Here is a 14,698-nt window from a genome sequence, read left to right as displayed (position 1 = left end):
TATTGCATTTAAAGTCTTATTATATAAATATTGTTTTTAAAAATATTTAAGATGTATTACCCAAGCCTTATTGGCATCAAAGGTTTTTAGGTAATAATGTAATAAAGTTAAGTTTTTATATGATGTGTAAAGAGTAGAGTTTAAGTACATGTATGTATAAGTATGTATGTGCCTATTAATTTTTTTAATTGAATTTTTGTTTGATTTTACATTGTAATCCTGATGCATAATTTGATAATGGTTAAGATGACATACAAGTTTTCCTTTTTGAATAACGAAGGGTATTTTAGGATGCACCAGGTGCTGTGGCTTTTGTGCTTATAATGACATTATAGGAACCCTACTCTTGGCTCTCCCTCATCTCTGTGACCAAGCCCTTTTAAATGCTTCAAAGGGGGTGGTCCTAGGGTCAGAACTGTCATTGGCATGTTTATGATTAATTCATACAATAAATGAGGACGTTTTTGATATACCCAGAGGGCAGCTGTTTTTTTTCCTTTTTCTGGCTAGTGAGCATGGACAGCTCAGTCTTCAATTGGTAGCAGAAGGAAGCTGCTTGGAGTGAAGATCTTCTTGGTTTGATGTCATCTTAATGTGGGATGTTATAATAACTTTAATGCTTTTTAATATTTAAATATAGCAGTAAAGTTAGCATATTGTTCTGTAATTAATAGTAGGAATTTACCTTTCTGGGATTAAAAAAATTCTTTAGATCTGTGAAGGAAGAACTACTTTTTTGCAAATGAAAGTGAATAGTTAACTAATTTGCATTAGACAAGAAGCATGATCAATAGTTTTTAATTACAAATAGCACACTTATAAACCCTTAAGTGTTCTATGTTTTAGTAAGATGCAGTCACTGTTTGGCATTGGAGAGTTCTACAGACTGAGCAAGAAAATCAAGACGTGTGTGGTTAGCTTGAGTAGACTTTGAAAATCTGCTTTTTTATGCACCCAAACATGCTGCTGTGGTTTTTTTAGCTTTAGCAATTGCTAGTAGAAAAAAAGTTCAAGCTTTAAGCCAGCAACCTGAACCAAATAACCAAAGACAGCCTGACTAAATGACATTGGATTGAGAGTTTCTTCTTCTTTATCAGTCTAAAACAGAAAATAACATAAATAAATAAGTTGTACTCTGTAAAACAAATTGATATAAAAGCAATATATTCTAGTGCTGAGACTTTGACACTGGTGTCTTTCAGCACAGCAGTGGCTGGTCCTCAGTGCACATATGATGTGTTTTCAGTGCAGTAGGGTTAGTGTTAGGATCACAGGAAATTAGGGTTAGAACTTGGGCTAGAGTTTGTAATCCCCTGATGGGCCTGCTACTTTGTCCCAGGTTCTCTTCCCAATTTAACTATTTTACAGACTGTGCCATGGAGAAAAAATACTGAGAGTATAAAATTAGAACAATATATACTCCTGGCCGCTGCTATTCGTAATGTAACAATCATCAATAAAAGCTGGCAAATATGGAACAGCACTGACCTATCCTAAAATGGTGACTGAAATTTGTGTAAGATGCCCTTCAAGGATAAAAAATAGTAATATGAAAATGTTTAACAAATACAATAGAAGGCAAAGCTGGCAAATATGGAACAGCGCTGACCTAGTCTAAGATGGTGACTGAAATTTTTTGTGTAATCCAATCAATTTACTGATATAATCTACTCCAAAAACCCCTTATAAATTATTATTCATTAGTATAAATTGCCAAGTGCATTAAATATCTCCACTGTTCAATATTGTGCAAAACAAAACGTTATTGCCATCTACCAACCCCGATTTTACCACATATAAATGAAAGCGCCATTGCAATAAAAGTGCTGTATAATACAGGGTGCAGCAACATAACTACCTTTTTTTAAATGCGTGCCATTCGGGCTGTAGCAGCCATAGCAGGGCGGGAGTGGTCTCAGGCGACAGGCGTAGTTCTAAAGTTTTTGAAATTATTTGTTACGTGGGTCACTACGTTCAGACAAACCGCGAGTACGACAAGACGAAGAGCTGGAGTCCCTCGACCCATCAGATCACCTGAGAACATCAAAGCAGTGCGAGCTTCAATCTTGCGATCCCCGCAGCGTTCTGCGCGCAAACATGCGTCTGCCCTTGGACTTTTGGATCGTTCAGTGAGGCGAATTCTTCACGATGATCTTCATTACCATCTGTACAAGTTGGCGATTGTGCAGGAACTCTCCGAACGCGACTTCAATTCTTGGAGGAACGCATGTGAAAGAGTACTCGAAAACGTCCATTAGGACGCAATTGTTTTTTACAGTGATGAAGCCCATTTTCACTTGACTGGATGCGTCAACAAACAGAACATGCGCTACTGGGCCGACACCAATCCTTGAGAATTGCATCAAAGGCCTTTGCATTCATCTAAAGTCACAGTGTGGTGTGCAATTGCCTCAGCTGGGATTATTGGTCCCTGGTTCTTTGAAGAAAATGAGGTCACGGTGACAGTGAACTCAGACCGGTATGTGAACATGTTGGAGGAATTTGTTTTTCCACAACTTGATAAATTGGACTTAGGGGATATTTGGTTCCAAAAGGACGGAGCAACGGCTCACACTTCAAGAGCATCAATGGCTGTTTTAAGGGAACACTTCCCGGAGCGCCTCATCTCACTAAGGGGCGATTTGGAGTGGCCAGCCCGCTCCCCCGATTTGGCCCCTTGCAACTTTTTTTGGTGGGGTTTTTTGAAATCCCGTGTTTATGTAAACCGTCCAAGGACCCTACAAGACCTGAAGGCCAACATCCGCACAGAAATTGCCAACATACCCACTGCTATGCTGGTAAGGGTCATGAAAAACGCCAGAAATCGGCTTATTCAGTGTATGGACAATGGGGGGTGTCACCTACCTGATATGATTTTCAAAACTGTGTAAAACAGAACTTTAGATATGTACCTACATTATTAAAGACAATAAAAACAATTCTGATTCATAAAATGGGTTTTATTGCATTTTGAAAAAAGGTAGTTATGTTGCCGCACCCTGTATTTACATATATGCCAAAATATCAATGCCATATAACATCCCTTTACATTGTGCAAATAAAGTGCAAATACTGTCCAAATAAAGTGCAAAATAATCTGGAATTCTGTAATATATTAGACAGTCCACCCGTGCAAAATAAACTTCTTAAAGCCTCTTCACACCACCAAACGTTTCTGTTCCACCACCAAATGAATTGAATGAACTCACCAGAGCGATTGGTTGAAGGTTGATTGTTTTCATCTGATCTCTGCTTATAATTCATTATCATTTTTATTTCAGTGTTTTAATTTGGACTGCCATCTCTGGCCCTTTTTTGATGTACTGCCACTGTTATGGTGGTGATTGACAGTGTTCATCGAGTAGTATTCTTTGTGATACCACCATCTGATTAGGTATTAAACTAAGTTTTGTTCTGCTTTAAGCTCTTAATCTATAATATTGAGTGGCAGTTGATCTCTTTTCTTCATATTTTTGCACTTAGCCTTTGGGTTTCCTAAAAAACACCTACCATTTCAGCTATCTTCACATCCAGGTTGATTGAAAGAACTTTTTGAGTATTTTGTGCATTGTTTGTATCAGCCCAGATGGGTGGCAGTTTATGGAAAATGGATGTATAACTTTCTGGATTGGCTTTTAACTCTTTCTTTTATAAAACAAATAAAGATCATTGAAATGAAATAACTTTTTGTTCCTTTTTATTCATTAATGATTTTACAGACACTACATTTAAATGAGCCAGCTATGCATCTGCTGGTAAATTGCCCTCCATCGATTATTGATTTATATATGTTTATATATGTTACATGTTATACATGTTATATATATATTCCCATTTTTCTGTATGTTTTTTGGTATTCAATACCTTGTTTAATTGATCTGTTAAAATGTCTATTGCTTTTATTTTGTAATTTACATGTTTCATTGTTGTAGGTGCTATATTCAATATCTCCTGAAGAAGCCTGTAAATAGGCGAAACATGTTGAGAAGTAATGCACAGGATTTAGATTATTGTAACTAGTACTATTACCCAATTTAAACACTCCAGTGTATATGTTATACTTGTTTATTTTAACTGATTTAAATAAATGTTATAATTGAAAAAAAAAAAAAAAAGGTTTTCGTTATTATTGGCACCTTTAAAGTCCCGATTATCTTCTTTTTTTCAGTGAGAACATTCTCCTCCTCTTTATCTTTTCTTTGTATCCCTCCTCCCTTCTCTTGTATCATGTTGCTATTTGGGATGTATTTGCCTTTGAGCTCCCCTCGGAATTCTTGTATTCTTGCTTTTAATGAATATTAATGTATAAGGGTTTTTGGAGTAGATTATAGCTTTAACCTCCCTGGCAGTAACCCCGAGCTACACTCGGGCTTACCATGCGGTGTTGCTCAGTGATTCCCTGCAGCTCTTACCTTGTCCTTCGCTCCCGCGATGCGTCCCCTGCAGCGTCCCCGGCCATCTCCTCCGGCCGATGCCGGCATCTGGCTTCCTTGTTCCGGTCCCTGTGACGTCGGGACGTACGAACGCCGGAACCGGCGGCAAATTTGAAAATTTAAAAAAAATTACTTTTTTTTTAAAACGATTATTTCATAGCTAGACATTCCTGTATCAAAGCATTTCACATACATTTTGTCCCTACTGCTTTGTCCTGTGGCCTGCCTGCATTTTGACTGTTCTTTCTGCCTGGAAACTGAGAAAAGTCCACGGCGTCCAAAAAGCGTCCCTTTAGGTCAAAATCGGTTTTACACAGGCTAGAGAACAGCGATAGTAAATCAGAACCACTTGCAGAATTGAGTGATAATGATTCATGGGGAAATTCGGCATCAGACACTGAAAACGATTTTGTGACTTTGCTCAGTGATGTGCGAACTTGGCACTATATTTCAAATTTCAGTGTTTTTGGTTTGATTATATTATTGAATTAAATGTATTATTATTATATTATTATTTTTTATGAGTATTTATTAAATTATAATTTATGATTTCGTGTTTCAAGTTTTATCATATCCGGAATGTTTACTAGACTCTTGTTCGGACAGATTTCAGGGAGTTATTCCTAAATTACAGGCCTACAATAAAAAAAATACATATTTCCATGCAAAAAAATGGTACCGCTTTTGGTACAAAATTCCTGACATAATCATACCGCCAGGGAGGTTAAACTGATTGGATTATATAAATTTCAGTCACCATCTTAGGGTAGGTTAGGGTTGTTCCATATTTGCCAGCTCTCTTCCCAATTTGGTGTAGAAACAGCCAGTCACACAGCAGCACAGACACACTCACAGCTCAATGATCAGATGTAGGATGTCTTTTTATGCTTTAATGCAAGTTGAACTTGATTGGGGTTCAGGGAGCTGTGGGATACTGCAGAACACAGTGCAAAAATCAAAGAATACTCTTTTCTTTGTCTACATTCCTTAGGATATTCCCCTTTACTCTTACCTCCTTGCTGCTCTTGATTCCTTCACATGTGTGTTGTTCTGTGCTCACTTATGTGCGTCATCTGCTATTCCCTGGGTTTTCTGTCCTTTCCTTCCATCACTTCCTCTCCCACCTCCTTGTCTGCCTGTCTATTTAAGATGTGCTCAGACTGGGCCACATTGCCTGAGCAACGTTTGTTGTTGGAACTCCCCTGTGTTCTACTGAGTATCCATTTAGTATATCTGTGTACCGACCCCGGCTTCGTCCCTGACATCCCTCCTGTATTGTCTGCCCGTGTACCGACCCTGGCTTCGTTCCTGACATCGCTAGTTTTCCACCTGTCCTGACCTCGGCTTTCCAACTGGATCTCCTGTGTCTACTCCTGGTGTACCCTGCTCCCTCTAGCTGTCTCCTCTACCTCAGCTGGGTGTACCTGGGGGCTGCGACCTGGTTCCAGCCTGCTCCAAGTCCATCCCCACCCTCAGGGGCCCTGGTGAACAAGCAGGCTGGGGCTTAGATTCCGCACCCTGGGGAACCCCAAGCTGTGGTTTTATAGAGCTCACTATCATAGACGTGACAGCTAGGGGAATGAGCAACTCTTTGACCCCAAGGAAAAGGAAAGGTCCCATACCTGCAGCACAAAGGGATATTAGCAGCGGTCAGTCACTAGGATCCTACACTCAGGCCTGTACTCACTCCCTGGATACTTGAATGCCTTCCTCCAATATCAGCTATACACTTCTCCTGTGAGTTCCCAAACCAGATCCTCAGTTAAATCCCTTGATTTGGCTCCAGATATTTTCAGAAAATAGGCACCCTAGCTCCCACTGAGCTGTGACCTCAATGAACTCCTGCAAACATCAGCTATACTGCCCAGAAGGGCAGCAGCCCTTCAGTGTGGGGTCTTCTCCTCCTGGACAAGAACCCCCCCTGCTCCAGGCCCCTGACTATTTATGCACCCCTCAGCCACCTACTGGGCACCCCCCAAAACCCCACCCGCAACATTCTAGAATCCACTAGAAGGTAGGGGAGGCAATTGAGCCTGCAGCCAGTGGGATCCAGAACAGCTAAAAATAATCACACACTGCTGCAAAGATTACAGAGGATCTAAAGAACTAAATTTACTTGCATCTTTCTAGGAACATATTCTAGCAGGGTGCTACAAGTCATAGGCAGGTTAGTGTAATGTTTTGTGTTACAAGGTGGGTGGTGTGATGATAAGTGTTAAGGATGGGGTTACAGGGAGGGGTTAATGTGAGGGAAGGTGATAAGAGTTGGGGTTACAGGGAGATGTGAGACTTACTGTCAAGGTTGAGGTTACAAGGAGGCATGAAGATCAAGCTGGCCATACACTGTTCACATTTTGGACGATTCCTGATGGCTGTTTTTGCAGTGCCCTGCCAGCACAGCTCCGTTTGACAAATGTCAATTGTTTAATCAACTTTTTTTCGAAGAAGCCGGTCAAAGAATTGTCACTAAACAGTGCTGGCATCCAGTCAGATACAGGCACTGTTCATATATTCTGACAGCTGGAACCAAAGCAAATTCATCCAGCCATGTTATTGGCATGGATCAAGGAAACCAACTGCCCACAGTCTAAAGGAAAGAAATCTATGGGGGAGATTTACTAAAATTGTCACTCTCGGAATCTGGTGCAGCTGTGCATGGTAGCCAATCAGCTTCTAACTTCAGCTTGTTCAATTAAGCTTTGACAATAAAACCTGGAAGCTGATTGGTTTCTATGCAGAGCTGCACCAGATTTTGTACAATGTAGTTTTAGTAAATAACCCCCTATATGTTTATGGCCAATATTGAGCGTAGGGTTTAAATTACAGCAAGGGTTAGTGTTAGGATTGAGATAACAGTAGTACCCCGGTCACATTGGGTGTAACTTGGCATGCGATTTGCATGCCATGTGACTTGCAAATCGTATGCAATGTCACACCCTATTGTCAAATCGGTGCGGTTCTGACTTGGTCGGATCCGCACCGATTTTTAAAGTAGTGCATGCACTACTGTTGGTGCGATTGGTATAGACAGCTGTGTCAGATATCTTGCAAATCACACCTGAAATTGGCATCTCACCCGACACTGAAATAATGCGACTTCACTGTAAGTTGCACGATTTCAAAGTCGGTCTTGATGTGACTGGGGGGTAAACGTTAGTGTGACCATCACTGATAAGGTTCCAGATAAATTTAGAGTGAGGGAACCCTTGAGATAGGGCATCAAATTCTGCACTAAAATTTACCAGTGCCAATCTTATGGAGCTGAAAGCTAACATATAATGGCAATGCTTTGACAATTTGACAATCCTTTGGCTCTATTAGGTTATAAAGACTTACAAAATATTAAAGCCATGCATACGGCCACCCATGTTGCAGGTTTTGTGGTTGGATTTTTTTTTGCTGAAGTTTGATAACACTTTAACCTCCCTGGCGGTATGATTATTTCAGATTTTTGGTGCTGAAAGCGGTACCATTTTTTTGCATGGAAATATGTATTTTTTTTATTGTAGGCCTGTAATTTAGGAATAACTCACTGAAATCTGTCCGAACAAGAGTCTAGTAAACATTCCAGATATGTTAAAACACAAAATCATAAATTATAATTTAATAAATACTCATAAAAAATAATAATATAATAATAATAAATTTAATTAAATAATATAATCAAACCAAAAACACAAATTTGAAATATAGCGCCAAGTTCGCACATCACTGAGCAAAGTCGCAGAATCGTTTTCAGTGTCTGATGCCGAATTTCCCCACGAATCATTATCACTCAATTCTGCAAGTGGTTCTGATTTACTATCACTGTTCTCTAGCCGGTCTAAAACCACTTTTGACATAAAGGGATGCTTTTTGGGCGCCATGGATTTTTCTAAGTTTCCAGGCAGAAAGAACAGTCAAAATGCAGGCAGGGGACAGGACGAAGCAGTAGGGACAAAATGTATGTGAAATGGGTTGAAACAGCAATGTTTTACTATGTAATAATGATTTTTTTAAAAAAAAATTTTTTAAAAATTTCAAATTTGCCGCTAGTTCCGGCGCCCGTACGTCCCGATGTCACAGGGACCGGAACACAGAAGCCGGATGCTGGCATCGGCCAGAGGAGATGGCTGGGGACGCTGCAGGGGACGCATCGTGGGAGCGAAGGACAAGGTAAGCGCTGCAGGGACTCCCTATGCAACGCTGCATGGTAAGCCCGAGTGTAGCTCGGGGTTATCGCTTTTGGTACTGAAACTTTACCCCGAGCTACACTCAGGAATACCGCTAGAGAGGTTAAGGTTTCCTTCTCATCTGCACCTTGTGGCTGGACAGTGAAAGAAGAAGCAGCAGACTAATAAATGCATCTATCAGTTACTATGCTCTCTCCTGTAGTCCTGTGTCCTGCAGTGCAACTGAATTGGTTCCTTGTGCTGCTTCTTCGTCCCCTAGTCTGAGCTCTGATGTACATTGGATTGCAAGAGGTGGACACCAAGTTTTATTCAGATTTTTAAGCTGTCTATGCTATTTTAAATTTATTTTGCTTCCTGAAGTTCAGCTTTAATAATTTAATATAGAACGCAAAACACAGATGTTATGCTATGTACAAAATACAATAATCCATGGAAAACATTCAAATTTAATTTATTGCAGTCAGAGCAGGAAAGCAAAGATTTCAGTGATTGCATGAGTTATTTGGATTCAGGTTTAGAAACTATATGACCTGGCAAGACAGCCATGACAAAGGGTTTTTTATTTTTTACATACAATCTATAAATCATTTAGCTGGTTGTGCGTTACTAAACAGATACCTATCCAACATTTACCTAAGATATCTTTTGGAAGAGATGCAATTTATCCCTTGACAACAGTACTTTAGTTATATTTCTGGAAATTCCATTATTTTTTTGTGGGGGGGCCTGATCCCCAGACATGTCTTTCTTCTCCTGATGACTGCACATCACTTGCCATTCAGTTCCCAATTTGCAACCCACAAGCCTTAAATTGGGTCTCCTCAACACATCCTTTGGTGAATGATTGGATAAGTAAACGGAACAAATGCATTGTCTTTGAGAGGCACACTTATTATTTAAGCAATGTGGCAGACTAATTTGACAAAATATGAATTAAAAAATATAGGCCAGAGTGGCAGGAAAAAAGACAACGGTACATCATACTATGCATCAAAGAAAATGTTGTAGATTTTTTCAATCTGCACCTATATCCCCAACTAATATGTAACAGGCAAAGTGTAATAAAAGGGAAATTATCAGTAGGAAAACAGCTGGCATCTAACACATGTATAGAATTAAAAATGTTTGATATTTTATTTTAATCAAATCAAAATATACATCAATTTGGGGTATCCTTGTTTTCTCATCTAGGAGGGCATATCTCTTCTTTAAAGGAGTCCATTAGTTCAGACACTACTACCTGATTTCCTTCTGTAATGGATCGACACCTTATGACAGGATGGAGATGTTAAAAACCACTAATGGTATGTTGCACAACTTTAAAGAAGATCTGTGTTATTGCTATTGTTAAAAATGGAATTTTGGTTATTATATGTAACTTCTGATATATTTTGTGTATATATGTTATCTGCAAGATTATTCCACAACTTTGCATATTTATCCCTCAAGAAGTGGACTTTTTTCCAATAAATGTGTTGCATCAGAATATGCCGATATAGATCAGAATATGCCAAATGCAATATATACAGTACATAGTACAAAAATACTGTAGTGTTGAGAATGTCTATTGCTTTTATATATTTTCAGATGATACGATCAAACTAAAACATAAAAAAATCTTTAATGCAATATGTGTGTTACGTTCAAGCTGTTACCCTTTCAATAATTCCTTTCATTACACATTTCTTGTTTCATGTTATGGTGCCTATTGTCTCTTGTTGGGTCCTGTGTTCCTTCTGCCAACTCGGCAGGAACACCAGCTCCTAACGAGAGACGCACACCTGGAAATGTTAGACAGCAGTGAAGTCTGGAACTCAACAAGAGAGCAAAGTTTCAACACATCACCTGCGGGAAATAAGTCTAAAGTTTCATTCAAATGCTGCTGCTGGATTAACACTTTCCCTCTTGTGATCAGGACTCTCACCTTGGCTGAGAACTGCCATGTAATGATCCAGAACAATATGAAGGTAGGGACTTTTCTTGGCCTTCCTGATCCACATAATTTTCATGGTTATTGACTCAGAAAATATTGAAGCTATTAAATCAGCATGACTAGCTTTTTTGGAAGGAGGTCAACAATGACAGCCTCCACATTTTACTCACAGAATTTTACCTTTAAAACAAGATTCATGGAGGCAGCTGACAGGAGCTCATACTATCCCATGGATAATGTCAGATGTACACTGCCATTTCAGCAAACCCTATAGTTACCACATTATATTTGTATGGTATTCATGACCTAGAGGTGTCTGCACATACCTGCAGCAGCCGCCCTCTATAAACCCCTGGGTACAGCAGAATGCCAGGCCAGACCTTTCTGATGCCAACACTTGCTTACCTCTCTCATATTGCTGGCCTGTAAGGTAGCCTATCATAATGATGTACCAATATGGAAGTGCAGTGGCAGGAGGCAACAGCAATCTCCAACACTACCCAGGAATGTAGGGCCCTTTGCCAGAATGTCCCAAATTTGGCCATAACTGTAGGCTATTCAGAAGCTGCAGGTGTGTGTATGTATCTCTATCAGCATGTACTTTAAACCTTCAGCAGTGTTTTTTTTTGATGAATTCTCTTTAACACTATCCACTATGTCAGGAGCATCATACTATCCATCAGTAAAGTTGTGCCAGCTATAAGGCTCATGAGCAAAAACATGCATGTTTCCATGCATAGGAGCCTAACTAAACTTACAATGATGCGCTCATAGGAATATGCACACCACAGTGTGCATGTGAGTGTACTGGCACATCCTCCACAGGTACTAGCACCTAGCTGGCTATTTAAATGTGAGTTTTGCATTGGATCATTGCTGATCAGACTGGGTTCCTCTTATTCCTGATTCACAACCTTAGATCTGACCTTGTTATTGACTCTGCTTTTGTCTGACCTGCTTCTGGATTATCCTTGTTGGGCTATGTCTGTTTGTAGTCAAAGCATTTTTTTGGAATGTGCTCAACATGGACTTTATAGGCAATATCAATATAGATAAAAACACATATTTATTGACATCATTTGTTAAAATTAATATAACTCAGAGTGTGATACATTTACAAAGGACGCAGTGTATTCCCCCCACTTGGATGCAAATGGCTGGCAATGGACGCTGAATATAAGTGTAGATAGTTAATCCAACTGCAGGGGGTTGCACTGTTCACAATCTGCCCAACATGTTTTGCGACTAGGGTCGTTTCCTCAGAGGCTTGAGGCTTTTCATCTAAAAAATAAAAAAAACTTACAAATAATAACCAAAGACCATTGTAATGGTAAACAATTCAGAACTAAATAGAAGAACACTTACTAACATAAATGTATATCTGTCATATTGTCTGCAGATTTTTATTTTTTAGATGCATTTCAAGCCCCTGAGGAAGTGACCTTAGTTGCAAAACATGTTGGGCAGATTGTGAACACTGCAACCCCCTGCAGTTGGATTAAGTGTACTATCTACACTTATAAGGGTCCATTGCTGGCCATTTGCATCCAAGTGGGGGGAATACACTGCATCCTTTGTAAATGTATCACACTCTGAGTTATATTAATTTTAGCAAATTATGTCAATAAATAAATCAACATGCTGCAAATGTGAGAGGCCACCTTCATCATTTCGAGCTCCTCATGTAAGTGCGTACGTAACACTCTTCCTTTTTAGAAGGATATAAATATCTTTTTTAAATCATCATTTTCTAGCAGATTAAGGCAGAACTTTATTCTAAAAGGGAAGATCTACTTTAATACCTCCTCCCCCCTCCTCTTCCACTTTTGGAGGATTGTTGCCTTATGGGGGGAGCAGGTACCTAGTTTTAGCAGGTACCTGCTTCCACTTCCGCTCCTACTGCCTAGGCCCCGGGAAGCCAAGGGACCATTCATACAGCACAGCACGGCTTGCACATGGGCAGTGGGAAGTCGGCTCTGATTTCCCTTAGAAAACATGCAGGTGCCAGGGACCCGAAGAACAATGAAGAACTGGTCCAGGGATGGACAGCGCTGGATCTCTGCACAGGTGAGTGTCCTTTTTTTAAAAGTCAGCAGCTACAGTATTTGTAGCTGCCAAGTTTAATTTGTTCTTTTAAAACTGATATTTAATTTCAATTCTAATAGAAATTCAGTCATATGTTTTATAATGCTCATTCAGCATGTTCAGATTTCAAGTTTTTAAGATAACAGATCACATACTTGCAAATGGATTGCATTTTGTTGTTTTATGCCCGGCAATAAACATTACTTTGCATGGTGTTTCGACGGAGAGTTTGTGTCATATCCACATAGGTATTTTGGTTGTTGTTTTTCTTCCCCTGTTCAACAAGGAAAAAAAAATATTACATTATAAAAATAAATTACGGGAGCTGATTTTTCATTTTTCATTTTCATTTTTCATTCTCCTAAAAATATAATTAAAAGTTATTTAAAATATATTTTAAAATGTCTACTGAATATAAACTGTGGCAGAAAGGTTGATGATTGGTCACTCTATGAACAATAAAACTCTATGTCTTATGTAAATATTTTAAAGTGACCCTAAATGATAAACTTATTATCTAAAAAGAAAAAATCCATACGCATCCACTACTTAATAGCCCTGTTGTTTATTTTTCATTAAAGTGGTTGTAAACCCTTACATATACCCAGCCTCAGGTTATTCACAGAAATAAAACAAAACCTCCTGCATAAGTTGTACCTCTTTCCTCTACAACAATTCAAGGTACACAGATCAATGGCTATTTCTCAGCAATAGAAGGCATGTGAGGTTACACACTGCACAGCATACAGCAGGGAGCTGAGTGTAATCTGGGACCTAAGAAGATGCAATGGACACACCCCCCTCTTTACAGTCAAGGTGATTTGGACTATAGAGGAATAGACTATAGAGGAATATGCTACTTGTTCATTTCAGAGGCTTACAACCACTTTCAATCCTTTCTTGCTGTGTTTTTCTGCCTCTTTTTAACTCAAGTCTGTTTGCTTGGAAAAAGCAATGCACATTAGTTGCAGTCATATGCACTGCTAGGCTAGTCCCTAGCCTATCTTGGGAGTGAACAAAAGGGGATGGCTACACCGCTATATACAGAGGGACTAGACAGAATGAATGTAGCTACCCTCTAGTGAGAAATCAGGTCACAACAGCAAAAGATAAGCAAAAGATAGAAAAGGGGTGAAAAAATGGAATTTGGAGATTTGGATGAGGCTGGAAGCAACAGAGGGTGTTTTTTTGGGTTACAAATACATACTTGAATCAAATTTCTTCTAGATCAGAGTTTAGTATCACTTTAAAGAATAACCTTCAGGTTTCTATTGCCATAAGTGGCCCAGCTGGGAAGAGTTTCTCTTACTCACTATATAGAGCTAGAAGCATTAGGATATGTTTTCTTTTTAATTATTTTGCTATCTTTGATCTTTGGTCCTATTGGGGAAAATTATATCTTTCCCTGTCCCAGATACAATGGTCAGAGGGGATCATCTCCACTTATGGGGGTAAAGCTTTCTAACATGTACTTTTTCTTTTTTTTATAGAAAAGTGTTTTCTATTAACTGGTGTAACCACCCAACCACCTGTATCTAACTGGGGATAAAGGGAGGTATGTCTTTTTTAGAGGACACACTTTTTTGGGAAAAACACTTACCCTTCAAATTCTATGTTTAAGGCGTTCAGAAAACATTCTTCAGAAGAAGACAACCTAATCTAAGTACGTCACAATAGTTGCAAAGGTAAGATTTTCCAGTAATTGTTACACCACCTAATGCTTAAAGCATTTTTATTCGTATTGGAGACTCATCAACTTGAAGAAGTGCAAGCCTTCTTGGTGAGTACTTGATTTTAGCAGGAATGCACAATCTGATCTTCACAAAGTGCAATTTCCATTTTTCTTTCTTACTGAAAAATAGTAAATTCTCAAGAGTTTTAGACTCCAAGCAGCTAAATGCACACCTGTGTCATGATATATCTAATAGTTGTTAGTCACATTAAACTGAAATTGTTCTGTAAGGTAAAGAAGTTTTGCTCAGTTGAGTCTGGTTGGTGAGATGAAATATCAAAATAGGGTGAAGCGCTAAATACTATAAAACTTCAAAATACAATAGAATGCAATAATAAAAATA

The 14,698-nt window shown here is 39.0% G+C and overlaps 1 protein-coding gene across 2 annotated transcripts in view; it reads right to left on the bottom strand.

Annotated features, from left to right (window-relative positions):
- Window positions 1-782: 782 nt before the first annotated feature.
- The window catches only part of LOC149452425 (uncharacterized), a 43,103-nt gene continuing 29,187 nt past the window's right edge, over window positions 783-14,698 (bottom strand). The window contains exons 4-5 of one of the 2 annotated variants that reach the window (XM_089689405.1): window positions 12,779-12,897; window positions 783-1,098 (exon numbers count right to left, since the gene is read on the bottom strand). In XM_089689405.1, coding sequence (XP_089545531.1) covers window positions 12,805-12,897 — 93 coding nt within the window. In that variant the 3' untranslated portion in view covers window positions 783-1,098; window positions 12,779-12,804. Of the gene's footprint in view, window positions 1,099-9,040; window positions 11,820-12,778; window positions 12,898-14,698 lie in introns of those variants that run through there. The other variant, XM_089689404.1, reaches the window with a different exon arrangement.

The sequence above is a fragment of the Staurois parvus genome, unplaced genomic scaffold (assembly GCF_062004578.1).
Source record: "Staurois parvus isolate SC_StPar_1 unplaced genomic scaffold, SC_StPar_1.0 ptg000473l, whole genome shotgun sequence".
Lineage (NCBI taxonomy): Eukaryota > Metazoa > Chordata > Amphibia > Anura > Ranidae > Staurois > Staurois parvus.
This window is presented reverse-complemented; position numbering and strand designations above follow the sequence as displayed.